This window comes from Eriocheir sinensis, chromosome 20 (assembly GCF_024679095.1).
Source record: "Eriocheir sinensis breed Jianghai 21 chromosome 20, ASM2467909v1, whole genome shotgun sequence".
NCBI lineage: Eukaryota > Metazoa > Arthropoda > Malacostraca > Decapoda > Varunidae > Eriocheir > Eriocheir sinensis.
In genome coordinates, this window is record NC_066528.1 from 19,442,631 (window position 1) to 19,468,354 (window position 25,724).

Consider the following 25,724-nt stretch of genomic DNA (forward strand, 5'->3'; position numbering starts at 1 on the left):
GTCCTCGGCGGTGGTGGTCTGGTAACAGTGTCAGGCGGTCCTCTAGCGGCGGACACCCGAACCTCCCCCTTCATCGGCATGCTGCAGGGCGCGCCGCGGATGATCCAGGACTGAGCTGCTTGTAATTTATCCCCGCCATTTGCCTGCCTCGTCCTGGCTGTCTTTATTTACGGCAAGGTCACAATCCGGGCCGCTGCGCTCACTTCCCTCCCTTAACTCACTCCCTCTCTCGCTCTCTCTCTGTATCATCTCTCTCTCTCTCTCTCTCTCTCTCTCTCTCTCTCTCTCTCTCTCTCTCTCTCTCTCTCTCTCTCTCTCTCTCTCTCTCTCTCTCTCTCTCTCTCTCTCTCTCTCTCTCTCTCTCTCTTCATTGCTCGTCTCTTTACGTTTAGTTTCCTTCCTTCCTTTGTTTCTTTCGTTTCCGTGTCTTGTTTCTCCTTGCTAACTTCCTCTCCGTTTTGTTTCTCCCCTTCCTTCCTTTCTTTTTTTTCGTTTCCGTGTCTTGTTTCTCCTTGCTGACTTCCTCTCCGTTTTTAACTCTCCCCTTCCTTCCTTTGCTTCTTTCGTTTCCGTGTCTTATTTCTCCTTGCTCACTTCCCCACCGTCTTGTCTCTCTCTTCCTCACCTGTAGTTTCCTCCTTTCTCGTCTTTCCTTTCTTTTCCCTCTTCTATCCTTTCCTCCTACCTTTTATATATTTCTTCTAAGCTTTCCTTCTTTTCCTCTTCCATTACGTTCACTTAGTCCCTTAAGTGTTCTGCGTCCCTTCATCTCCAAACCCAAATGTTAGAAGAATATGTCCCTTAAAGTCTTCAGCGTCCCTTCGTCTTCTACCCCAACACTCGCGTCTCAGTCGGAGGCTCACTGGCAAGCATCGCCCTGTCCCCCTCCCTGCCGCCCCCCCGTCCCCCTTCCCCCCCCTGGTGACGTCAGCACACTCGTTTTCCCTACGGCCGACAATTTTCTCCGTGTAATGTAATTTGGCAGCCAAAATGTCCGGGAACCGAGGAGGGCAGAGCGCCTCGTTACTGGGCGTCAGGAAGGCGGTAAATTCCTGCCGTCATGTTGCCTCCATCCCTCCGCTCCCTCCTCCATGTTTCTCTCCACCCCTCCGTTCCCTCCTCCATACTTCCCTTCACCCCTCCATTCCTTCTTCCATGTTCCCTTCCACCCCTCCACTCCCCTCCATGCGTCCCTCCACCCCTCCATTCCCTCCTCCATGTCCTTCTCCACCTTCGTCCATGCGCTCTCTGTTTCTCTTCTTTGCCTCTTGAGTTTATAGGCGTCGTCAGCAAGCCCTCATTGTTGTTATTGTTATTTTTTATTGTTGTTGTTTGGAGGGTATGAATACGTATTGTCTTTCACGTAAGTTGCCGTAGATTAGAGAAGAGAACATGTCAGTCAGTCAGTCAGTCAGTCAGTCAGTCAGTCAGTCAGTCACTCCTCAGTAGCTCTCGGATTATCAATGTCTTTCTGTCTCCGTGGTTCTTAATTTTGGTCTGTTTATGAGTCTTTGGGTCTTTTGTGGGGTTCGTCTGTGCCCGCATAGGTCTTTTGGGGTTCATCCATACCCCTGGGTCTTGTTGGTTCACCTGTGCCTTTGGGTCTCGTTGGTTAAGTCCTCTGCGTGTTTATTTTGGGTTTGTTTTTGCATCCGGGTCCTGTTTTGGGTCCATCTGTGACTCTGTTGGTCTTTTTTTGGGTCTCTAGCTCTCTGGGTCTCATAGGGTCTTTTCCACGGGTCTTCTTGGGTCGCTTTACTAGTGTCAGTGGGTCTTCTTGGGTTCCCTGGAGACTGGTGGCTTGCTGATCCCTCTCTGGGTCTCATAGGGTCTCTTCCACGGGTCTTCTTGGGTTTCTTTACTAGTGTCAGCGGGTCTTCTTGGGTTCCTTGGAGACTGGCGGCTTGCTGATTCCTCTGTTGGTCTCCTCGGGTTCTCGTTAAGGTTCTTCTTCTTGGGTTCCCTCGAGGCTGTGTGGGCGCGGCGGGAGTCGGGCCCAGCGCGCCGCCACAGGGTCCGTACTGGTGGATAATTGCCGGAGATGTATGGCCCTTGACGGCAGGCCAGGAGCTCCCTTAAATTATCCTCGATTTTCCTCAGATAATCCGCCATATTTGTCTTCATGATGGCTGGCTGTCGTCTCCTTGGTGGCGGCGGATGCGGTGGTGGCGACGGGGGGGGGGGGAGGTGAGGTTGGGGGTATGAAGATGGGGGAGGGGGGAAGGTCGAGGTTGGATGGGGTTGGGGAGGAGAAGTGTGTGTGTGTGTGTGTGTGTGTGTGTGTGTGTGTGTGTGTGTGTGTCCCCATCCCTTCCCTTCTTCCCTTCCTTCCCTTCCTTTTCTTAATGCCCGCTAGCTTATCCCTTCCCTTCCCTTCCCTTCCCTTCCTTTCCTCCCTCCTTCTTCCCTTTCTTTCCTTCCCTTCCTTATTCTTGCTAGTTTATCCCTTCACCTCCCCTCCTTTCCTTTCTTCTGTCCTTCTGTGTGTGTGTGTGTGTGTGTGTGTGTGAGTGCGTGTGTTGTGGCGTGTGTTGAGGCGTGTGTTCCAGATCTAGTTTGCGTAAGAGGCGCGGGCCGGCCGCCGACACGCCCCGTCACCCGCCCAGACAGATGGTTCGGGCGGGCCACCGAGGCTGATTTTCGCGTGACACTCCAGTTTCCGGATTATATAAATGATTCACAAGTCTGCCGGCGGCCGCGTCTCCTCCTCCGTCACTCCAGCGCTCCTGACTGGCTTATTCCTCTATCTTACCTTCCTTTGTTCTTTTTCTTTGTTATCCTTCACTGTCTTTCCTCTTTCCCTAGTGGCCCTTCCTTCCTTTCCTACGCACTTTTCCTTTTGACTCTCTGATTTCCGTATTTTGGCTCTTTTTGTTCTTTTCCTCAATGTTCCTTTACTTTCTTCTAGTAGCCCTTCCTTCCTTTCTTATTAGCGATATTAGTATTAGTATTAGTGTAGGTATTAGTAACGGTATTGGTATTGGTATTGGTATTAGTACTGGTATTAGTATTGGTATGTAGTATTGGTATTGGTATTAGTATTGGTATTAGTATTAGTTTTGTTATTAGTATTGGTATTGTTATTAGTATTGGTATTAGTATTGGTATTGGTATTGGTATTAGTATAGGTATTAATATTGGTATTAGTATTAGTATTGGTATTAGTATTAGTATTGTTATTAGTATTGGTATTAGTATTAGTATTGGTATTGGTATTAGTATTGGTATTGGTATTAGTATTGGTATTGGTATTAGTATAGGTATTAGTATTGGTATTAGTATTAGCATTGGTATTAGTATTAGCATTGGTATTGGTATGAGAATTGGTATTAGTAATGGTCTTAGTATTAGTATTCGTATTAGCATTATTATTAGTATTGGTATAAGTATGGTGTCAGTTATAGTATTGGTATTAGTATTAGAAATGGTATTAGCATTAGCACTGGTATTGGTATTAGTATTTGTATTGGTATTAATAATTATATGACATCCCAATGCACCCCCTCCCCCGCCCCTCCCCGCTCCCCCGTCCCCCGAGACACCGTGACCACCACCACAACATTCCCGTCTCGTTCGCGTTCCTGTCTCGTCTTTCCCGTGATTGATTGAGAGGACCTTCGAACGCCTCCTCCTCCTCCTCCTTCTCTCCCTCCTCTTATTTTCCCTCCCTTTTGCCTTCCTACTCACCCTCATCCCTATCTCCTCCCTCTTCTCTTTTCTCCCTTTTATCTTTTCCTTCCTTTCTCCCTCCACTTTACACTCATCACAGACGCAGTAGAGGGACAAGACTTCTCAGCTCTTCCACGACCTCCCTCACCCACGTCAAAGGCCCAAGTCACTGGCGAACTCCTACTAATGGGTGTCCGTCGCTGTCCTCTCTGGCCGGGATATTTATCGAGGTCGCTGACGTTTCTGGCGGCGAGCTGGAGGGGTCCGCGTCCAGTCCTGAGGAGGCGAAATAGAGCGTTGAGAGGTTAGGGTTGAAGGGGACGATGGAGCGTTGACTAGGGGCGTTGAGAAGGGATTTTGAAGTTAGAGGAAGATGAGGAGAAGGAGGGTTAAGATGAAAAACGTGAAGATACTGTTAGTGATAGGAAAGATGTAGTAGAGGTTTAGTTATGTGAAAAGAAGTGAAGGAAGGCTTGAAGAGGAAGGAACAGAAGGAAGAGGAGGAGAAGATTGAGGATTGTAGGAGTTTGAAGTAGGAGATGAAGATAGTGTTTTAGATAAGAAAGATGCATTTGAAAGTTAGTTAAATGAAGGGAAAATGTTAAAAGAATGTTGAAAGAGAAAAAACAGGAGGAAAAATAGAAGGTTTATGATTATACGAGTTAAATAAGGATCCTAAGATAGTGTTTTAGATAAGAAGGATGCAGTAGAAAGTTAGTTAGATGAAGGAAGAAGTTAGGAAAGAATGAAAAGGCAATAGAAGGAAAAGGAAAACGAGGAGGAAGAGGAGGAGGCCTGGAGGATGAAGACTAAGAGGAAGAGAGAGAAAAATAGATAAAGAAAAAAATATAGAGAAGTTAGAGAAATGGAAAGGTGGGAGAAGATGGAAATGATGAAGGGAAGAGAAGAGGTCATTCTCGTCCTCCTCCTCCTCCTCCTCCTCCTCTGCCTGCTATCAATTAGTGGATGCGACTTGAAGGACGTAATCGAGTTTTCTTCGGCGCCCGAAAAGGAGGAGGAGGAGGAGGAGGAGGAGAGGAGGAGGAGGAGGAGGAGGAGGAGGAGGAGGACACTAAATCGCCGGCCGTCCCATTGCACCCTGTTAGAACTTGTTAGAGAGAGAGAGAGAGAGAGAGAGAGAGAGAGATGGGTATTGTCAGTCATTTCACAGTATCACTTTTTTTTTCTCTCCCTCTTCCCTTTCCTCCTCTTTCTTATACTTCTCTTCTTCTTCTTCTCCTCTTCCTCCTCCTCCTCCTCTTCCTCCTCCTCCTCTTGGGTCAGTAGTGAGTAGCCATGTCTTGTTCTTCTTCCTCTTCTTCCTCAATCAATAGACACTTCCTGAGACATCCTGGCAGCGACCCTTCTTCTTCCTCCTCCTCCTCCTCCTCCTCCTCCTCCTCTTCCTCTTCTTCTCTTTCTGATTCTTCCCTTTTCCGTCACTCAGCTATTTCGATCACTATTTTCCTTATCTACCTCTTCTTTTTCTTCTCCTCCTCTTCTTCCTCTTTATTTCTTCCTCTTTTCTCTCTTTTCTTTTCTTCATCACTCAATCATCTTCAGTTTTCTCATCTATGTTTTTTTTCTTTTCCTCCTCTTCTTCCTCTCAATTTCTTCCTCTTTTCTCTCTTTTCTTCATCATCCAATCATCATCATTATCAGTTTTCTTATCTATCTATCTTTTCTTCTCTTCCTCTTCCTCCTCCTCTTTTTCCTCTTAATTTCTTCCTCTTTTCTCTCTTTTCTTTTCTTCATTCAATCATCAGTTTTCTCAGCTATCTATTTTTTTTCTTCTCTTTTTCCTCCTCCTCTTCTTCTTCTTCTTCCTCTTCCTCTTCCTCCGCTCTTTATTGTCGCCGGCATCGCTCGCATAGCTTAGCATCCGTTGTGGACAGTCTCATTGAAAGCAACAGAGCGATTGAAAGCCACGTGTCGGCAGAGCGTGCGTAGCTTAGCATCGCTCTCGGCATGAACAGACTTTACTACTACTACTACTACTACTATTACTACTACTACTACTACTACTACTACTACTACTACTACTACTACTACTACTACTACTCTTCCTCCTTATCCTTCACCTCCTTCTTCTCTATCTCTCGTTCCCTATTTCTTCCTAATCCGGTCTTCCTCTATCCTCCTCCTCCTCCTCCTCCTCCTCCTCCTCCTCCACCTTTGATTAGATAGTTTGTGTAGCTTGTCACAAACAGCCTCGTAAGGACCATCATGTCTGCTGTTGTTTGTTCTTCCTTTGTGTTTCTTTGTGTTATGTTTATCTGCTGTACAATCCCTTCCTCTTTCCCTCTGTCTTCCTCCTCCTCCTCCTGTCCTGCCGTCGTGGGTGAAAGGGGAGGGGGGGGGAGGTAGGGATCCATCAGAAGTCTCGTTGTGAGCATCTTCTTTAAGCTGAGCTAACTTGGCAGCTCGTGTGTACGGCGGGCGGCGTGTTGGATTTATGGAGGAGGAAGAGGAGGAGGAGGAGGAGGAGGAGGAGGGGGGATGTTGGGGTTGAGGAGTAGATGCTGATTCTGATGAGGAGGAGAAGGATGTTGAGGATAAGAAGAAGAGGAAAATGAAGAGTAGGAGGAGGAGGAGGAAGAGGAGGAGGAGAAGGAGGAGGGGGGATATTGGGGTGGAGATGATGTTGATGATGAGGAAAAGGATGTTGATGATAAGAAGAAGAGGAAGATGAAGAGTAGGAGGAGGAGGAGGAGGAGGAGGAGGAGGGGGGATGTTGGGGTTGAGGAGTAGATGCTGATTCTGATGAGGAGGAGAAGGATGTTGAGGATAAGAAGAAGAGGAAAATGAAGAGTAGGAGGAGGAGGAGGAAGAGGAGTAGGAGAAGGAGGGGGTGTATTTGGGTGGAGATGATGTTGATGATGAGGAAAAGGATGTTGAAGATAAGAAGAGGTTGAGGAAGAGGAGGAGGAGGAGGAGGAGGAGGAGGAGGGGATGTTGGGGTAGAGGAGTAGATGCTGATTTTGATGATGAGGAGAAGGATGCTGAGGAAAAGAAGAGGAGGAAGAGGAAGAGAAGGAGGAGGAGGAGGAAGAGGAGGAGGAGAAGGAGGAGGGGGGATATTGGGGTGGAGATGATGTTGATGATGAGGAAAAGGATGTTGATGATAAGAAGAGGAAGATGAAGAGGAGGAGGAGGTTGAGGAAGAGGAGGAGGAGGAGGAGGAGGAGGAGGAGGAGGAGGAGGGGATGTTGGGGTAGAGGAGTAGATGCTGATTCTGATGATGAGGAGGAGGATGTTGAAGAAAAGAAGAAGAGGAAGATGAAGAGGAGGAGGAGGAGGAGGAGGAGGAGGTGATGATGATGTTGATGATAAAGTTGAAGATAGGAAGAGGAGGAAGAGGAGGAGGAGGAAAAGGTAATGATAATGAAGAGGAGGAGGAGGAGGAGGAGGAGGAGGAGGAGGTAAATAAACAAGAAAATAAGGATGAAGAAAATGAAAAGAGGAGGAGGAGGAGGAGGAAGAAGTGTATTTGATGTAACAGAAGAAGAAGAAGGAAGAGGAAAAAAAATGAAGGAAAGGAAGAAATAGGAAGAAGAAAAGGAGATAAAAGAAAAAGATTAGAATGGAAGTAGAGGGAAAAGATAGTGTCAGATGGGTTAGTGATGGTGGTGATGGTGGTGATGGTGGTGGTGATGGTGATGGTGGTGATGGTGGTGGTGATGGTGGTGATGGTGGTGGTGATGGTGGTGGTGGTGATGGTGGTGATGGTGGTGGTGGTGGTGATGGTGGTGGTGATTCAGATCTCACTATTTTTTCATTTTGATTAGAATTTCAAGTTTTTATTTTCTTTATTTTTTGTTGAACTTGATTTTCCTCTCTGATTCTCGCTCTCTCTCAAATTCTCTTCCTTCTCCTCTACTATCTCCTCCTCCTCCTCCTCCTCCTCCTCCTCCTCCTTTGTCTCCATTTTCAAGATAATTTAATCTCCGCGTTCACATTTTCTTAACAAACGTATTTCGTGATTCTCCTCCTCCTCCTCCTCTTTCCTCTCCTCCTCCTCCTCCTCCTCCTCCTCCTCCTCGTCCTCCTCTTTCTTCTCCTCCTCCTCCTCCTCCTCCTCCTCCTCTTGTTACTTATCTCTTTCCCCTTCCTCCTCCTTTATTCTTTCTCTTCTATCCTCTTCTTCTTCCCCTTCCTTCCTCTCTTCTCTTCCCTTTCCTCGTTAACTCTTCATTTTAGTCTTCTTTCTTCTTTTTCTCCTTTTTCCCTTTCTTTATCCTCCTTCAGTTGTTCTCCTTCATCTGTAAATATTCCTCTTCCCCTCTTCTTTATCTCCTCCTTCTCTCTCTCCTCTTCCTATTCTTTGTGTTCCTTCTCCTTCCTTCTCCTCTCATTCTCTCTCTCCTGCAGACCTCCTTCTCCTGCCCTATCCTCCTTCTTCCCTTTTCTCTTCTCACTCCTATCCTTTCTCTCTTTCTCTCTTCCATCCTCCTCCATTCTCCTCCTCCTCCTTCTGCCCTATCCTCCTTCCTTCCTTCTCCTCCCTCTCCTCTCATTCTCTCTCTCCTTCAGACCTCCTTCTCCTGCCCTATCCTCCTTCTTCCCTTATCTCTTCTCTTCTCCTATCCTCTCTCTTTCTCTCTTCCATCCTCCTCCATTCTCCTCCTCCTCCTTCTTCCCTCTTCTCTTCTCACTCCTATCCTCTCTCTCTTCCTCTCTTCCATCCTCCTCCTCTTGCTCCTCCGCTCCTGCCCTGACGGAGACAATCTGTGCCAGGCTGGCGGGTCGTTCATCCCAATCGTCCGGGCTTGACGTTGCCATTTGCTCCCTGACAAGTTACCGCTGCTCCTTCCCGCCCGTTATGACGCTCACACGCTCCTCCTTCTCCTCCTCCTCCATCTCTGTGTTCCCTCCTCCTTCTGGTTGTTCGTCTCTTTACGGAGGGAAAGGGAAACACGCCCATGCGGTTTGGTTTCGTTCGCTTGTGTGTGTGTGTGTGTGTGAGAGATGGTTTAGTTTGGGGGAAGGAGAGAGAGAGAGAGAGAGAGAGAGAGAGAGAGAGAGAGAGAGAGAGAGAGAGATATACGCCCCCCCCACACACACATATACACACAAACAGACAAGGAATGCGGTTCTGGATGGCTTCTTTTCTTTGTAGTTTGGTAAGATTGTAGATCGAGTTGGTTTAGTACTGTAAAGGAGAAAGAGAGTGACAGAGTGAATTCAGTTTACAGATGGATGATGTAAAATAGAAAGGTTGAAAAGACTCAGGTTTGTGGAAGAAGTATATGATTTATCGTTTTCTTTAAGAGGACAAAAGTACGCCCTTGTGATTTCGCTTAATGGGGTTATATCGGTTAGGGTTTTGTGAAGGGATGCAAAGGTTTAGCAGACGCTTTCCTTAACACTGGTGAAATTGAATGATGAGTTTGTTAGTTATGTGAAGGGAAAGAAGAGTTAGAGACAGTAGGAGGAGGTTGTGTAAGTATACGTGATTTGGAAGAACGAATTTGTAGTTTAGTGAAAGAAAAAGAGTTAGATATTATAAGTTAAGTCTGTAAGTAGTTAAGTGAAATAGAAAGAAAAGTTTGTTAGGATTGTAAAGGAAAAATTGTATAGAACAGTAGAATGAGGCTGTGTAGATATATGATAAGAAGGAGGAGGAGGAGGAGGAAGCTTACGTGGATATGTGATAAGGAGGAGGAGGAGGAGGTAAGGGGGAGCGAACCAAGCCAACAAGAGCTCATGAGATTCAATTAGGCAGTGATTGTCAGGCTGTCGTGTTCATGGTAGACCTCTCGCTATCCATCCAGACTCCGAGATGTGTCAGGGCGGGAAGGGAAGGGAAGGGAAGGGAAGGGAAGGGAAGGGAAGGGAAGGAAGGAATGAGGGGTATTGTGTGTTAATCTCATGCTGTCCGACTTATTAATGCAAGAAGACTTAGAGATGTGTTAGGAGGGAAGGCAAGGGAAGTGAAGGGAAAGGAAGGGAAGGAAGGGAAGGCAAGGGAAGGGAAGGAAGGAATGAGGGTTATTGTGTGCTAATCTCATGCTGTCCCACTTATTAATGCAAGAACACTTAGAGATGTGTTAGGAGGGAAGGGAAGGGAAAGGAAGGAAGGGATGAGGGGTATAGGTTAGGTTAGGTTAGGTTAGGTTAGGTTAGTGTCATTTTCTCATGCTGTCCCACTTATTAATGCAAGAAGACTTAGAGATGTGTTAGGACGGGACGGGAAGGGAAGGGAAGGGAAAGGGATTAGGGGTATAGGTTAGGTTAGGTTAGGTTAGGTTAGTGTCATATTCTCATGCTATCCCACTTATTAATGCAAGAAGCCTCAGAGATGTGATTGTATGCTAGAAGACTTATTCAGAGATGGTTTAGGACGATAAGGGAAGGGAAGGGAAGGGAAGGAAGGGATGCGGGTAATTGTGTCTTGTGTGTGTGTGTGTGTGTGTGTGTGTGTGTGTGTGTGTGTGTGTGTGTGTGTGTGTATCTATCTATCTATCTCTCTCTCTCTCTCTCTCTCTCTCTCTCTCTCTCTCTCTCTCTCTCTCTCTCTCTCTCTCTCTCTCTCTCTCTCTCTCATCCTCCTCCTCCTCCTCCTCCTCCTCCTCCTCCTCCTCCTTCCCCTCATTTTTCCTTCTTCTCCAAAATTCTTCCTCCCTTCCTCTCTCTTCCATTCTTCCCTTACTTCTTTTTCTTCCTTCCTTCCTTCCTTCCTTCCTTCCTTCCTTCCTTCCTTCCTTTGCCTTCCTTCCCCTCCATGTCCTCTCCCACCCTCTTCCTTTCCCCTCCTCACATCCCCCCAATCACTTCCTCCTCCTCCTCCTCCTCCTCCTCCTCCTCCTCCTCCTCCTCCTCCTCCTCCTCCTCCTCCTGGACGCTAATAAGTTATGATGCCTTCCCCTGCCGGATAACATTTACTAATTTAATTACGCCCCCCCTCCCCCCCTCTCCCCTCCCCCCCCTCCCCCTTCCTCCCTCCTCCGCCCCCCTCCCTCCCCTTACCAACAATCTTTGCTCCCCCCCTCTCCCTCCTCCTCCTTTCTTCCCTCCCTCTCTTCTTCTTCTCCCTCCTCCTCCTCCTCCTCCTCCTCTTCTTCTTCTTCTCCCTCTCTCTTACCCAGATCCGCTCTCCTTCATCAATATCTCTCTTCTTCTTCTCTTCTCTCTTCTCTTTTATTCTTCCTTCTTTTCCATTCTTTCATGCTTTCTTTTTCCTCTTCTTTCTTCTCTCATTCTTTTCAATATTCATCATAATTTTTCTTTTGCTATTTATATTTCTTTTCATTCTTATCCTTTGTGTTTTTTCTTTCCCTTCCTTTCTTCCTTTCTTTCTTCATTCCTTTCCTTCATTTTTCTTCCTTTTGTTTGTTTTCCTAGAGAGAGAGAGAGAGAGAGAGAGAGAGAGAGAGAGAGAGAGAGAGAGAGAGAGAGAGAGAGAGAGAGAGAGAGAGTGAGAGTGAGAGGAGAGGAAAAGAGCAGAGGAAAGAAAAGAAACAGACGGACTGATACAGACACACAGAGAGAGAGAGAGAGAGAGAGAGAGAGAGAGAGAGAGAGAGGGAGAGGGTGCGGGCGTGGGTGCGGTCGTAACTCCCCCTGGACGGATATATAGTGACTGTCCTTGACGCGGCCGCTCTGCCCACCCGCCTCGACCTTACGTCTTTCATTTTATGGCGGCGAGGGAAGGCGACTGACCCCCCCCCCCCCTACCCCCCCCCTTACCCTGCTTGACCTTCCCCTGGCCCTCACTGACCACCCCCCCACCCCCACCCCCCGACCCTCACTGACCGTCTAGAGTCCTTTCCATCCCCCCTTCTTCTTTTTCCCTTTTCTCCTCTCTTTATTTTTGTTTATTTTCCTCTTTTCTTTCTCTCTCTTCTCTCTTTCTCTGATGTTCTTTCACCCTCTAAAGTCCTTGTCTCCCTTATTTTTGTTTATTTCCTTCTTTCCTTTCTCCCTCTTCTCTCTCTGATTTTCTTTCACCCTCTTTAATCTTTTTCTCTCCTCCTCTTCCTTTCTATTACTCCTGTTTCCCTTTCTCTGATCTCTGTTTCCTTATCTTTTTCTTATCTTATCTCCCTTATTTTTGTTTTCTTCCATCTTTTCTTTATCCCTCTTCTCTCTCTCTCTGATCATCTTTCTCCCTCTATAGTCTCTTTCTCTCCTCCTCTTCCTTTCCATTGCTCCTTTTTCCCCTTCTTTCTGTCTACATTCCTCTCTGATCTCTGTTTCCTTATCTTTCTCTTCCCCTCCCCTCCCTTTCCTCTCTTCTCCCCTCTCTGACCGTCTACAGGCTGTCTCTCCCTTCCTCTCTTCCCTCCCTTAACCTTTTTTCCCGTCCATTTCTGTGTATATCCTTCTGTTTATTTCTCTATATTCTTACCTTTCCCTAACCCTCCCTGACCCCACTTACCTCTCTTGCACCCTTCTCCCCCTTCTCCCTGACTCCTATCTCCCTTTTCTGTCTCCATTTCTCTTTTCTTGGCTTCTTGCAGACTCCTTATGTTCTGATGTTCTCCCTCTCTCTCCCTCCTCCACTCTCTCCACCTCCCCTATCCCTTCTTCCTCCCTCCCCCTCCCTGGCCCCTCCCGTCGGTCATGAGGTCATCTGGCAGGTGGCATCCTCTATTTTCTGGAGTTTTATTTACCGGAGGAGGATGTTTTCTGGTCAGTGTTCTGGACGCGCGCCCAAGTGTCGATTTACGTTAGAGAAAAGGCTCCTTGTCACTCTCTTTCCCTCTCTCTCTCTCTCTCTCTCTCTCTCTCTCTCTCTCTCTCTCTCTCTCTCTCTCTCTCTCTCTCTCTCTCTCTCTCTCTCTCTCTCTCTCTCTCTCTCTCTCTCTCTCTCTCTCTTTTGGCTTGAGGGTGTGTTCGACCTGCCAGTGTTGAGATGAAGAGGTTGTTTTTTGCGTTCCTGTAGCTTATTCTGTCCTTTGTATAGAAAGTTATACTAGTGTACAATCCTTATTTGCCTTGTGGATATATACATACGTTAGAGAAAGTACCGTTGATACTCCTCTTGGGTTTAAGGGAGTGTTCGAGCTGCCAATGTTGATGTCAAGAGGTTGTATTTATGTTCCTGTAGTTTTTTTCTGCCCCTTGGTGTTGACTGTTCCTTTGCTCTTGTGTTTTTTTAAAGAGAGAAGCGTCGTCACTCTCGGCTTAGGGATGTGTCTAGGCTGGTAACGTCGAAGGAATTGAGGTTTTCATTCTTATATCGCCTTCTGTCCCTCGTATAGATGGTTAAGCCAGTGTTGACTCTTTATTTGCTCCTGTGGGTTACGGATAGGCGCCCAAGAGTGTATGGGTTGATAACATTGAGGGCGTAGGGAGGTAATTCTTGTTTTCTCTTGTTATTTTTTGGATAATTAAGCCAGTGATGATTTCTTATTTGCTATTGTGCGTTATGGATAGGCGGTGATGTTGTGTTATGTTGCTGTTATTACTATTCTACTACTACTACTACTACTATTACTACTACAACTACTACATCGCCTATTTCTTTCTCTGCAGGTGTGGTTCCAAAACAGACGAGCCAAATGCCGAAAACACGAGAGCCAAATGCACAAAGGTAAGAACTTTGATAAGAGTAAGAGAGAAAGAGAGAGAGAGAGGGAGAGAGGGAGAGGGATGGTGAAGGGAAAGCCTAAGGAGGGGAGAAAGGAGAGAGCGAGGTCGTGGCCGGCATGAGTAATCAGTCTAACCCGATATAAGAACACTCGGCCCTGATGCAAGTCGAGGCCGTGAAGGAAGAACATACACCAACGATCTGTGAGGCGGGGCTGTCCTCCGAGGCGCTTGTCCTAAGAGTGAAGATAGAGGTGGATGAGGAGGAGGATGGTGAGGAAAATAATAAGTTGAAATGAAGAAACAGGAGGAGGAGGAGGAGGTAGAGGAGGAAGAGTGAGAATGAAAAACAGGAATGGGAGTTAGTTAGTTAGTTAGTGCAGAAGTGGTTAACGGATGAAGATAGAGGTGGAGGAGGAGGAGGAAAATAACAAGTTGAAATGAAGAAGCCGGAAAAGGAAGAAATAGAGGAGGAAGACTGGGAAAGAAAAACAGGAATAGGAGTTAGTGAAAGAAGAAAAGGAAGAGGAGGAGGAGGAAAAGGAGGAATAAAAAATCAGTAGGAGGGGTTACAGTAAAGGAAGAGGAGGAGAAGAGAAAGAAGGAGAAGGAAGAGGAGGAGGAATTAAAAACAGTAGGAGATGCCATGAGACAAAACGATAAGGAGAGAGAGGAGGAGGAGGAGGAGGAGAAGGAATATAAAGAGGAGAAATTAAAAAAAAAAAACAAGTAGGATTTGAATTCAAGGAAGAGAAGGAGGAGAAAAAAGATAATGTAGGAGACTAATCTTTCTGTAACCTTCTTTTCCATGTACACAAGTTTCCTTCACCAAACCTAACTCTCCCTTACCTTCCTAATCCCCTCCTCCTCCTCTAACCGTGTCGCGATGAAGTCCTCCGGCACGGCTTGGTCTCAGGTATACGCGGTCGTTAGGAGGGCAGGCTGCTTGTTGCTTGCTGAAGGTTGCTTGACGCTGCTTTATGAAGAGGCCGAGTTAGCGAGACACGGGCGAAGGACGGGGCGGGAGGCAGGACAAGGGAAAGGAAGGATGTGATTGGGAGAGACTGAGATTGGATGGAAGTGTAGAAGTGTGACAGGAAGGCGTGTTAGTGTAAGGAAAGTGTAAATTATGCAGGAAAGAGTGTGTGAAGTGTAGATTAGGCAGAAATATATAAAATGAAGTGTAAAATTGGACAAGGGCGATTTAATAGAAGCGTAGAGTAGACGGAAAGGTACAAATTAAGTTTAGATTGAATAGGAAAATGTGAAAGGATATGTAGTTTGGACAGAAAGATAACTCAAGAAAATGAAGGATAAATATATGAAAAAAAACGGATAGATGGTTTAATGAATGAGTGCGTGGTACAGAAGGAAAGAAGGAATGAAAAGATAATAAATGAGAAACTTAAAGACAGACAAACTAACTAACGTACAGAAAATCGAACTGACAGAGAGAACAGACACACAGACCAGCACAAACACACAAACACACAAACAAACTCAACCCAGAAACAGAAGACAACGTTTTGACACGGGTATAAAAACTGAATCAACAAACAGAGAAACAAACTGCCAGATAAACAGACAATATACAAACAATTAGACAGGAACAGAGAGACAGACAGAAACAAAACTAACAGACAGGCACGGAGAGGAGATTGGGCTCACACCGACATCGTTTTGACACGGCGATAAAAATTGAACGGGACAGACACAGAAAAACAGACAGCAAACACCAACAACCCAACAGACAGATGCACAAAACAGACACCAACACAGACACACAGCGAGGAGATTGGACCCACACCGACATCGTTTTGACACGGCGATAAAAATTGAACTGGACAGACACAAACTAACAGACAACAGACACAAGCAACCCAACAGACAGATGAACAAAACAGACAGAAACAGACAGGAGATTGGGCCCACACCGACAGCGTTTTGACACGGCGATAAAAATTGAATTAACAGAGTGAGGAGGGAAAGTTTAGGCCAAGCACACCACGGGGACCCCCAGGAATTTTTCACATCCCTTCTTGATTTCCTCGGCGACTGATCGAATCACGCGCGCCGCCCCACGGATTTTACGAGCTGAAAACTTACTAAATCAACTCACAGCCCCGAGAAGAACCATTATTATGAGCCCGAGTCGAGAGTTTTAATTTTATTGTTATTGCTACGGGGCAGACTTGAGTGTGTGTGTGAGAGGGGATGGAGGAAGGGAGGCTGATGGGGGAGGGTAGGAAGGAAGGGACTGGGGAAGGAGGGGAGGTAGGGAGGGTTTTCGTGTGTGTGTTTGTGTGTGTGTTTTCTTGATATCTTGTCCTCTGTTTTTATTTTTTGTTTGTTTCTTTTTCTCTCTCTCTCTTTTCCTCTCTCTTGATTATTTCTTTTATTTCTTCTTTTTCTTCTTCGTATTTTTATTTCTGTTCTTAATTTTCTTGTTTTCTTCTTTTTCTTTTTTCTTTTTCTTCATGTTTTCGTTGTTGTTGTTATTGTTTTTGTTCTCCTTTCTTTCTCCTCTTCTTCCAACTCCTCTTCTTCTTCTTGTTCTTCTTCTTCCTCCTCCTCCTCCTCCTCCTCCTCCTCCTCCTCCTCCTCCTCCGTGATTTATTTATCGATGTCGAGGGGGCTTCAAATTTCGGCTTGAATTGAACTCTCTCTCTCTCTCTCTCTCTCTCTCTCTCTCTCTCTCTCTCTCTCTCTCTCTCTCTCTCTCTCTCTCTCTCTCTCTCTCTCTCTCTCTCTCTCTCTCTCTCTCTCTCTCTCTCTCTCTCTCTCTCTCTCTCTCTCTCTCTCTCTCTCTCTCGCTTTTTTTCCTTATTCAATCTATTTTTCTTTATTTTTTTTCAACTTACATGAAGAAAAAGTAAAACGGGAAAAGAAGGAAAGGAAAGGAAAAGGAAAGGAAAAGAAAGGAAAAAAAGGAGGAAGGAAGGAAAGTACTACAAGCCTAAAAATGAAAAAAAAGTATCGATTAGAAAGAAAGAAAACAAACAAGCAAAAAAAACTACGGGCAAATAAAGTCTTGGGAAAAATAACAAAATAAAAAAAAATATATCGATTAGGGAAAGAAATAAAAAAAAAAAAAAAGTCTTCGGAGGAAAAGAGGAAAAAACTACAAATTTACCGACAAGCGCAGGAAAGAAAAACAATAAACAGTATTCGAGTATTTTTTTCTGCATTTTCTTTTCCTTATTTTTTTCTTTGGATGTAAATTGCCAGTCGGGGCGAGAGAGAGAGAGAGAGAGAGAGAGGAGCACCATCATCATCAGCATCATCATCAGCACCAACACAAATCTAAGACACTTTTTGCCTTTATTCCAGAGCCAATTAAGCGCCATTTTTCTTTGCCCGGACATCAAAAGTTCGTAATGGCGCGTTAAATTCCGCTCTCATTTATTGCGAGGCGGAGGTGATTCTCTCTCTCTCTCTCTCTCTCTCTCTCTCTCTCTCTCTCTCTCTCTCTCTCTCTCTCTATCTCTCTCTCTCTCTCTCTCTCTCTCTCTCTCTCTCTCTCTCTCTCTCTCTCTCTCTCTCTCTCTCTCTCTCTCTCTCGATCTTTCCTTTTTATAGTATTTTCTTTGTTTTCTCTTTCTTTTCCTCTCTTTCTCTGTCTCTATCTCTGTTTCTCTCTCTCCCTTCTCTCTCTCTTTCTCATCTCCTCTCCCTTACCTCCACTCCCACGCGCACACACACACATACACTCTCATTCTTTCCTCCTCCTCCTCCTCCTCCTCTTCTCCCTCTTCCTCATCTTCTTTCTCCTCCTCCCTGTCTCTCTCATCTTATATATGAAGCCCATTTAATTCTCATGATTCACAATTAGCCGTGTTGACAAGGCAAACTTTTGTCATTACCAGAAACTAACACAGCGACATATTTCCATAATGGTCCTTATTATGTCGGCTAATCATTCGCCTTGCTGCATCCCCCTCGCCTCTTTTTCTCTCACGACTTTGCACCAATCAGCTAGGCGCCCACCCGGCCGGTCATCCACTCAGCCAGTCAGCCAGCCAGTCACCCAGTCACCGAACTTCTTACCCAGCTATACGCCCACTCAGCCAGTCACTCAGTCAGCCAGTCACCCAGCTAATGATCTTTCCTACCCAGCCATATACCCAGTCGGCCAGCCATCCAGTTAGCCATCCATCTATCCATCCATTCATCCAGACATCCATCCTCCCAGTCATACAGTTAGCCAGTCCAGTCATCTATTCAGTCTCTTACTCTATCTTTCTCAGGGCAAGGATGAAGCTGCCTATCCCATTATATCCCACCGCTGCCACCATTTATAATATGCTCTAGCCCTGCTCTGCCCACGGCTAGCCAACACAGTGGACTATCCTTTCCCCTTTCTCTTTGTTTCCTTTCCCCGTCACACACACACACACGCACACACGCACACACGAGTAATCACAGGATACAAATCGCCGGAAACAAACGTAAAAGTTAACGCAGACAAAACACGGGCCGTTCGCATTCCGTTCGTTACGTGTTCCGTTCCCGAGACTTTTTTGATGCACTTATTACCTGTTTTTTCCTTCATTACCTGTTGCTAATTACTGATGAGTGCTTTGTTTTGACCTTCTCTTTCCCTCTTTCTCTCTCTCTTTATCTCTATCTATCTGTCTTGCTATCTATCTATCTATCTATCTACCTATATTGCTCTGTCTATCTCTTTTTTTGTCATATTTTTTGCGTAAGTCTTTAATATTTGCTCTTTTTTCTTGTTCATATCGAAGGTATAAATTCCCGTAGAGTTTAAATACCAATGTAGTGTAAATGTCAATGCCTTTTAGATACCAGTGCCTTTTAAATACCAATGCCGTTTAAATACCAATGGAGTTTAAATACCAATGAAGTTCTTGTGTTGGTTTCTGCTTAATAATTTTTGGATTCACTTTCGTCTATTTTTTTTCCTACCTGTTAATCTTTCTCCATTCCCTCCTTCCTGCTCACCTAACTCCCTTCCCACCTGTCTTATCTTCCTGTCTATCATTCTACCTGTCATTCTCCCTCTATTCCTGCTCTCTTACTTACTTTTCTCTCCAACCTGTCTACCTATCTACCTACATGCCTTGCTAAACCTTTCTACCCAACATTGTACCTGTCATCTGCCCTTTTGTCTTATCTACCTTTTCTTTCCTACCTTCTCATGTGTGCTTTTCTATCTTTCTACCTGTTCTCTTCTATTTGTCTACCTTTCTACCTATTTTTTCCTCCTTCTTTATCTATACTTTCCTATTTCTCCATCCCTCTCCCTCTTCTTTCCTTCTTGTTTTCCTCCTCTCTCCTATCCCTCTACCTCTTATTTCATCCCTGCCTCTCTCTTCTTTCCTCCATGTCTATCTATTATTTCCTCCTCCTTCACTCCTCTCCCTCTTCGTTCCTCTCTCTCTACCTCTCTTTCCTATTCCCTTTCCTCTCTACCTGTCCTTTTCTACCTCTCTTCCTATTATTCCTAACTTTTCCTCTCGTTCTTCTCTATCTCTCCTCCTCTTCTCTCTCTGTTTTCGTGTTCTTTCCTACCCCTCAACCTCTCTACCTGTCCTTCTCTACCTCTCTGTCTCTTCTCTCCTCGCTGTCCACCTCCCGCCCTCCCTGTATTATCGTCCTCTGTTTAACGTTCGTGTTCACTGAGGCGACGGTGTGCGATGTTTTACGAAGCCGGGTGTTGGTTCTTGCGATTGTCGGCAGAACGTTGTTATGTAGAGACGGGATAATGAGGGGGTGTTCCGACCATTACTATTATTGTTATTATTATTGTTATTATTGTTATTCTTATTAGTGTCGTTGTTTTTTTGTTGCTTTTTATTGTAACTGATTAGCATTACGGTAATTAATGACGCAAACTTGATTAGAATATACTTTAGTTAGAGGCTGAAAAAAAAGATGTGGATGAACGCACGCACACACACACACACACACACACACACACACACACACACACACACACACACACACACAAACACACATAAACACACACACACACACACACACACACACACACACACACACACACACACACACACACACACACACACACACACACACACACACACACACACACACACACACACACACACACACACACACACACACACACACACACACACACACACACAGTCCCCCCTCACCCACCACCACCACCACCACCACCACCGCAGCAGACAAAGCCCCTTCATTTATTTCTGTCTCTCAACGTTCAAGGATTCTGAATTATGCAAATCCGGGAATCTGAAAATCTGCTAATCCAATAATCGGGAAATCCAATTAGGCGCGTCCCGTCCAGACAATCTCATTAACACAGCGCCGCTAGGCTGGAAAATCCGGGCTAATCGTATTCAGGCAACTGAGCTAATTGCCAAACTTTCAGGCCCCAGTTTATGGCGTCAGGCTCTGCAAAATTATCAAAATTATCAGCGCTGCCTCGCGTTAGCCGGGCTGAAGATGGCGCGGCGCTGTCCTTCGTTGTCCTCCTCCTCCTCCTCTTCTTCTTCTTCTTCTTCTTCCTCCTCCTCCTCCTCTTCTTCCTCCTTCTCCTCTTGCTCTTCATCTTCTTCCTCCTATTTCTCTGTCCTTTCTCTCCTCTTCCTCCTGTTCTGTGTTGTGTTCTCCTCCTAATCCTCTGTTCCTTCTCCTCCTCCTCCTCCTCCTCCTCTTCCTCTTCTTCTTCTTCCTCCTTCTCCTCTTGGTCTTCATCTTCTTCCTCCTACATCTCTGTCCTTTATCTCCTCTTCCTCCTGTTCTGTGTTATGTTCTCCTCCTAATCCTCTGTTCCTTCTCCTCCTCCTCCTCCTCCTCTTCCTCTTCTTCTTCTTCCTCCTCCTCCTCTTGGTCTTCATCTTCTTCCTCCTACTTCTCTGTCCTTTCTTTCCTCTTCCTCCTCCTCTCTGTTATGTCCTCCTCCTTCTCCTCTGTTTTTTTTCCCTTCTCTTCCTCCTCTTCTTCTTCTTTTTCCTTTTCTTCTTCCTCCTCCTCTTCCTCTGTTCTCTGTCTTTCTTCCTCCTCCTCTGTTCTTCTCCTTCTTCTGTCCTTCTTTCCCTCCTCCTCCTCCTCCTTCTTTGTTTTCTTACTCTTTCTCCTCCTCCTCCTCTGTCCTCTTTCCTCCTCTTTTACTCCTCTTCCTCTTCATCTCCTCCTCCTCCTCTTCATACTCCTCCTCCTCCTCCTCCTCCTCCTTCTCTAGCGCCGCCTACCTGTTTCTAGCTGTCTCCTCCTCCTCCTCCTCCTCCTCCTCCTCCTCCTCCAGCGCTGAATTAATATACACTTAAATTTTTTCTTCTCCGTCCGGCCGTCTCTTTGATTTTTTTTTTTTTTTATCCCTCGCTCTCTTCCTCTCTCTAGTCTCGTTTCCATGATGGCGCGCTTCGGGGAGGAGAAGGAGGAGGAGGAGGAGGAGGAGGGGGAGGAGGGATGTATTGGAGAAGGAGGATTAGGCGGAGGAGGAAGAGGAGGATGACAATGTATAAGAATGAGAGGAAAGGAGAAGATGACGAGGAGGAGGAGGAGGAGGAGAAGGAGGAGGGATGTATTGGAGAAGGAGGATTAGGCGGAGGAGGAGGAGGAGGATGATGACAATGTAAAAGTATGAGAGGAAAGGAGAAGATGACGAGGAGGAGGAGGAGGAGGAGGAGGAGGAGGAAGAAGAATATAACGACAGCAGCAGCGAGGAGGAAGAAGAGGAAGAGGAAGAGGAATAAGGAGAAAGGGAAAAAGGAGAATAAGAAGAAAGAAGAAGAAAATGAATAGGATCAGAAACAAGGAGGAGGATGAAAGGGAAGAGAAGGAATGAGGATAAAGAAGAAGAAGAGGAGGAAAAGGAGAAAGAGAGACAAAGAAGAAGAGAAGGAAGAAGAAGGAACCGTAGAAAAAGAAAAAAAACAGCGTGAAATAGATGGATAACTAAAACATACGAAAGAAAGAAAGAAAGAAAGAAAGAAAAGGCAAAAACTCAGAAAATAACGAAGAAAAAACAAAACAAAAAAAACAAAAAGCAAGTCTCCCACATCAACACCAAAGAAGCCATGGATAAAAAAAATGAAGAAAAAGAAGAGAAAGGGAAGGAAGGGAAAGGAGAGAGAGGATAGAATGACCGGCCAGCAGGAAACTTTATGTGAGATGAAGCGATGAACTCCGATACTGCACCAGCAACAAAAGAGAGAGGAGGAGGAGGAGGAGGCCATTTTGTGAGGGCGAGCCAGAGAGAGAGAGAGAGGAAGAGAGGGAGAGAGGGAGGGGCAAGCCAAGCAGAGAAGGGAACGAGACGAGATTGTAAGGAGGCGTGCGCGTTAGGTAGCTTGGGTGTTGTTCATTAAGACACCATTACGCATCATCACTACACGAATCTTGACTTACTGTAGAAAGAGATGAAGATGGCAACATGGGAGGAGGAGAGAGATGCTGGATAACCCAAGCAGAGGAGGGAACGGGACGAGATTGTATGGAGGGCGTGCGCGTTAGGTAGCTTTGTGTTCTTCACTGAGAGACTGTTAACCCATAATGATGTTGATGTAGCTGGCGTCATAGAGTTCAATCACACGTGGGCAACGAGCGTGACACCAGCGCCGACTACTACACGAATCTTGACTTACGGGAGGAAGACATGAAGAGGACAACATGGAAGGAGAAGAGAGGTATTGAAAAGAAGGAAAAAGGTAGGGATGGGAGGGAGATAGGAAAAGAGAATGAAGGAAAACGGGAAGAATAGTGCTGAGGAAAAGGAAAGGAGAATTGATGAAAAGAGGAGATGGAGGAATGAAGAAAAGGAACCGTGGGGGAAAACATCAGAATATCAGCAAAAAGAAAAGGGTAGATAATAAACAACAGGAGACAGAAACAGACAGAAGGGAAATGGATAAAAATGATACAAATGAATGAGAAAAAAGACAGAAAAATAGAGAGACAGAACGGTTTGAAATATGGAGAAAAGCAAAATGAAAAAGAGTTAGATAATGAACAACAGACAGAAACAGACAGAAGGGAAATAGATGATAACGGTACAAATAGATGGAAAAAAGACAGAGAAAAACAGAGAGACAACGGTTTGAAATGGGGAAAGAAGGAAAACGAAGAAGAGTTATATAAAGAAAAACAGGAGACAGAAACAGACAGAAGGGAAATGGATAAAAATGATACGAATGAATGAGAAAAAAGACAGAGAAAAACAGAGAGACAGAACGGTTTGAAATGGGAAAAGAAGGAAAATGAAGAAAAGCAAGACAATGAACAGTAGAAAAAAAAAACGGGAAATGGATAATGACGATTCAAATGGATGAGAAAAAGACAGAAAAAAAACAGAGACAAAACGGTTTTAAATATGAAGAAAAGCAAAATGAAAAAGAGTTAGACAATGAACAATAGAAGGCAGAAAAACACAAAACAAGGGAACTAGATAGCAAAGTAGAGGATTATTCCGAGGGACAGAAAACAATAAAAGAAAATCCAAGAAAAGTAAGGAGGAGGAAAAACTGAAATAAAAAAAAATGAGCTGAATGAATGCGAGCAAGATAAAGATACAAGGAGAAGAGACGTAACCAACAATTAGAGAGAGAGAGAGAGAGAGAGAGAGAGAGAGAGAGAGAGAGAGAGAGAGAGAGAAGAGAGGTATTGAAGAGAAAGAAAGAGGGAAAGAAGGAGGGAAGGAAAGAAAGGGAGAAAGGAAAAGAGAAGGAAGGAAGGAAGGGAAAGAGAGAGTGTTGAGGAAAAGGAATGAAGAAATGGAGAGAAAAAGAAAAGGGAGTGAGGAAAGTTGGAAAAGAAGAAAAAATAACTGGATGAAGAAGGAAAGAAAATAAGGAAGGAAGGAAGGAAAGGAGAAAGATGAGACAGAGAAAAGGAAATAACCAAACAACGAGAAGGAAAAAAGAGAAGAAAAAACTTAAAACACACGAAAAAGACGATTGAAAGAAGAAAATAGACAGATAAATACATAGATAGATAGAGATAGAGAGAGAGAGAGAGAGAGAGAGAGAGAGAGAGAGAGACTCCCCCTCCCCCTCCCCGCCTCCCCCCGTCCTTTTTCTCTCTCCCGTACTAAGCCGGGGGTCATTTCGTTGATCATTAGCGGTGAGAAATGAGATAATCAAATTAATGCAAAGTCGAAGGGAATTCCGAGCGTGTTAATCCATCAGGTAGAGAGAGAGAGAGAGAGAGAGAGTTTTACAGGGCCTGGGCTTACGCTCGTGTGATCCCGTCTCCGTATCTGTATTTGTTCAACTTTTCCTTTGTGTGTGTGTGTGTGTGTGTGTGTGTGTGTGTGTGTGTCCTTTCCCACTGTATATAACTCAGGGTAGCAGGCATGTGTCTTTCCTCCACAGCCGGCATGCTCCTGTCTCCCTCCTCCGGCGCCGCCACTCCCATGGGCGTCATGACCTCCGGGGTGGGTCTGGCGGCCTCGGGGAGCGTCGGCGTGCCCCTGGAGGCCTGCCGCGTCGCCCCCTACGTGTCACCCCTTCGCCTGCACCCCCCGCCCTACGACCGCCTGCCGAGCCTCCCGACGCTGTCCCTCGACCCTGCGCTCCTGTCCGCGGCCCACCAGGTAAGATTTTTTTTTTTATTACAACAAAGAATACAGCTCAAGGGCACAAAAAAGTAAACAATAATAAAAAAAAGACCGCTACTCGCTGCTCTCAAAAAGATTCCAAAGAGGTGGCCGAAAGAGCGGTCAATTTCGGGAGGAGAGGTGTCCAGTTACCTTGTTAAACTTACCTTGAATCCACAGGTATACAAGCGTGCCAGTGTAGTAACAAAGGTTCAGGAATAGGGTCACGGGTGCATCTCTCTCTTTTTTAAAAAGAATCCAAAGAGGTGGCCGAAAGAGCGGTCAATTTCGGGAGGAGAGGTGTCCAGTTACCTTGTTAAACTTACCTTGAATCCACAGGTATACAAGCGCGCCAGTGTAGTAACAAAGGCTCAGGAATAGGGTCACGGGTGCATCTTTTTTTTTCTTTTTTTTTCTACAACAAAGGGGACAGCTTAAGGGCACAAAAAAAGTAAACAATAATAAAAAAAAAAAAATAGCCCGCTACTCGCTGCTCCCAAAAAGAATCCAAAGAGGTGGCCGAAAGAGCGGTCAATTTCGGGAGGAGAGGTATCCAGTTACCTTGTTAAACTTACCTTGAATCCACAGGTATACAAGCGCACCAGTGCAGTAACAAAGGTTCAGGAATAGGGTCACGGACACATCTCTTTCATTCAGTACTCATGTGTAATATCAACAAAAGCCTTATGGTCGGTTTTCTCAGCTGGCTTCATCCCTCACATCAACTACTTCCAAAGGCCAAACGACAGATCAACTTTTTTTTCTTCTACATCGCAGCCTATTGCGCCGTTAGGATTCCTCACTGGTGGGTCCTGATGGTCGGCCCAGCCCGTTGTGGCGCAGGCGAGTGTTTATAGTGGCGCCATCTTGCATTGGATTCTCATGAGTGTTTCTTTGAGTTCACGGTATACAGAAGAAGGGCCAAACTACCACCAAGGTCATTAAAATACCCCTTGAAATGCCTAAAACACCTACGAAAGCCGAATATGTGTGCTTGGGCGCCGAAGTGCTTAAGAATATGGCCCCAGGCTCCCTCTAACGCTCGTCTGCATAGTAACAAAGGTTCAACTTCTCTTACAACTCTCTTCTACAAAGGTTCAGATTCTCCTCTCTTTCCCTCGCAGTACGCCGCCGCCGCCGCCGTGTCCCTCGGCATCACGGGGTCCTCCAGCACCAGCAGCAGCACCAACAGCAACACCAACAGCAGCGCGGGGACTGGCGGCAGCAGTAGCAGCAGCAGCAGCAGTAACAGCTCCGCCAGCAACCCTCTGACCACCCCGCCGCTGCTCTACTACCCGCACCCAACCTACCCGCTCGCCCTCTCCGCCCTGGCCGCCGCCGAGAGGGTTTCCTCCAAGAACTCCTCCATAGCCGAGTTGAGGATGAAGGCACGCAAGCACGCCGAGGCTCTGGGGCTGACCATGCCGCAGACTTAAGGCCCAGAGACCCTTCCAGCGTGTTTACGAGTACCGGCGTGACGTGGATTTGGTGCGTGTGTGTATATGGGATGAACTGGAAAGACTGGAACTCATCATGCCCCAAACTTAAGGCCCAGAGACCCTTCCAGCGTGTTTACGAGTACCGGCGTGACGTGGATTTGGTACGTGTGTGTATATGGGATGACCTGGAAAGACTGGAACTCATCATGCCCCAAACTTAAGGCCCGGAGACCCTTCCAGCTTGTTTACGAGTACCGGCGTGACGTGGATTTGGTACGTGTGTGTATATGGGATGAACTGGAAAGACTGGTACTCATCATGCCCCAAACTTAAGGCCCGGAGACCCTTCCAGCGTGTTTACGAGTACCGGCGTGACGTGGATTTGGTACATGTGTGTATATGGGATGAACTGAAAAGACTAGAATTCATCATGCCCCAAACTTAAGGCCCGGAGACCCTTCCAGCGTGTTTACGAGTACCAACAATGACGTAGATGCTTTGAAAAGACGATAAATGGTAACAGCGTATAGGGA

The 25,724-nt window shown here is 45.9% G+C and overlaps 1 protein-coding gene across 1 annotated transcript in view; it reads left to right on the forward strand.

Moving 5' to 3' along the window:
• LOC127001336 (homeobox protein ARX-like) overlaps window positions 1-25,383 on the forward strand; it is a 56,986-nt gene extending 31,603 nt beyond the window's left edge. The window contains exons 4-6 of the mRNA XM_050865829.1: window positions 13,150-13,207; window positions 23,529-23,749; window positions 24,877-25,383. Of these exons, the coding sequence (XP_050721786.1) occupies window positions 13,150-13,207; window positions 23,529-23,749; window positions 24,877-25,188 (591 nt within the window). The 3' untranslated portion in view covers window positions 25,189-25,383. The remainder of the gene's footprint in view (window positions 1-13,149; window positions 13,208-23,528; window positions 23,750-24,876) is intronic.
• The last annotated feature ends 341 nt before the right edge of the window (window positions 25,384-25,724 follow it).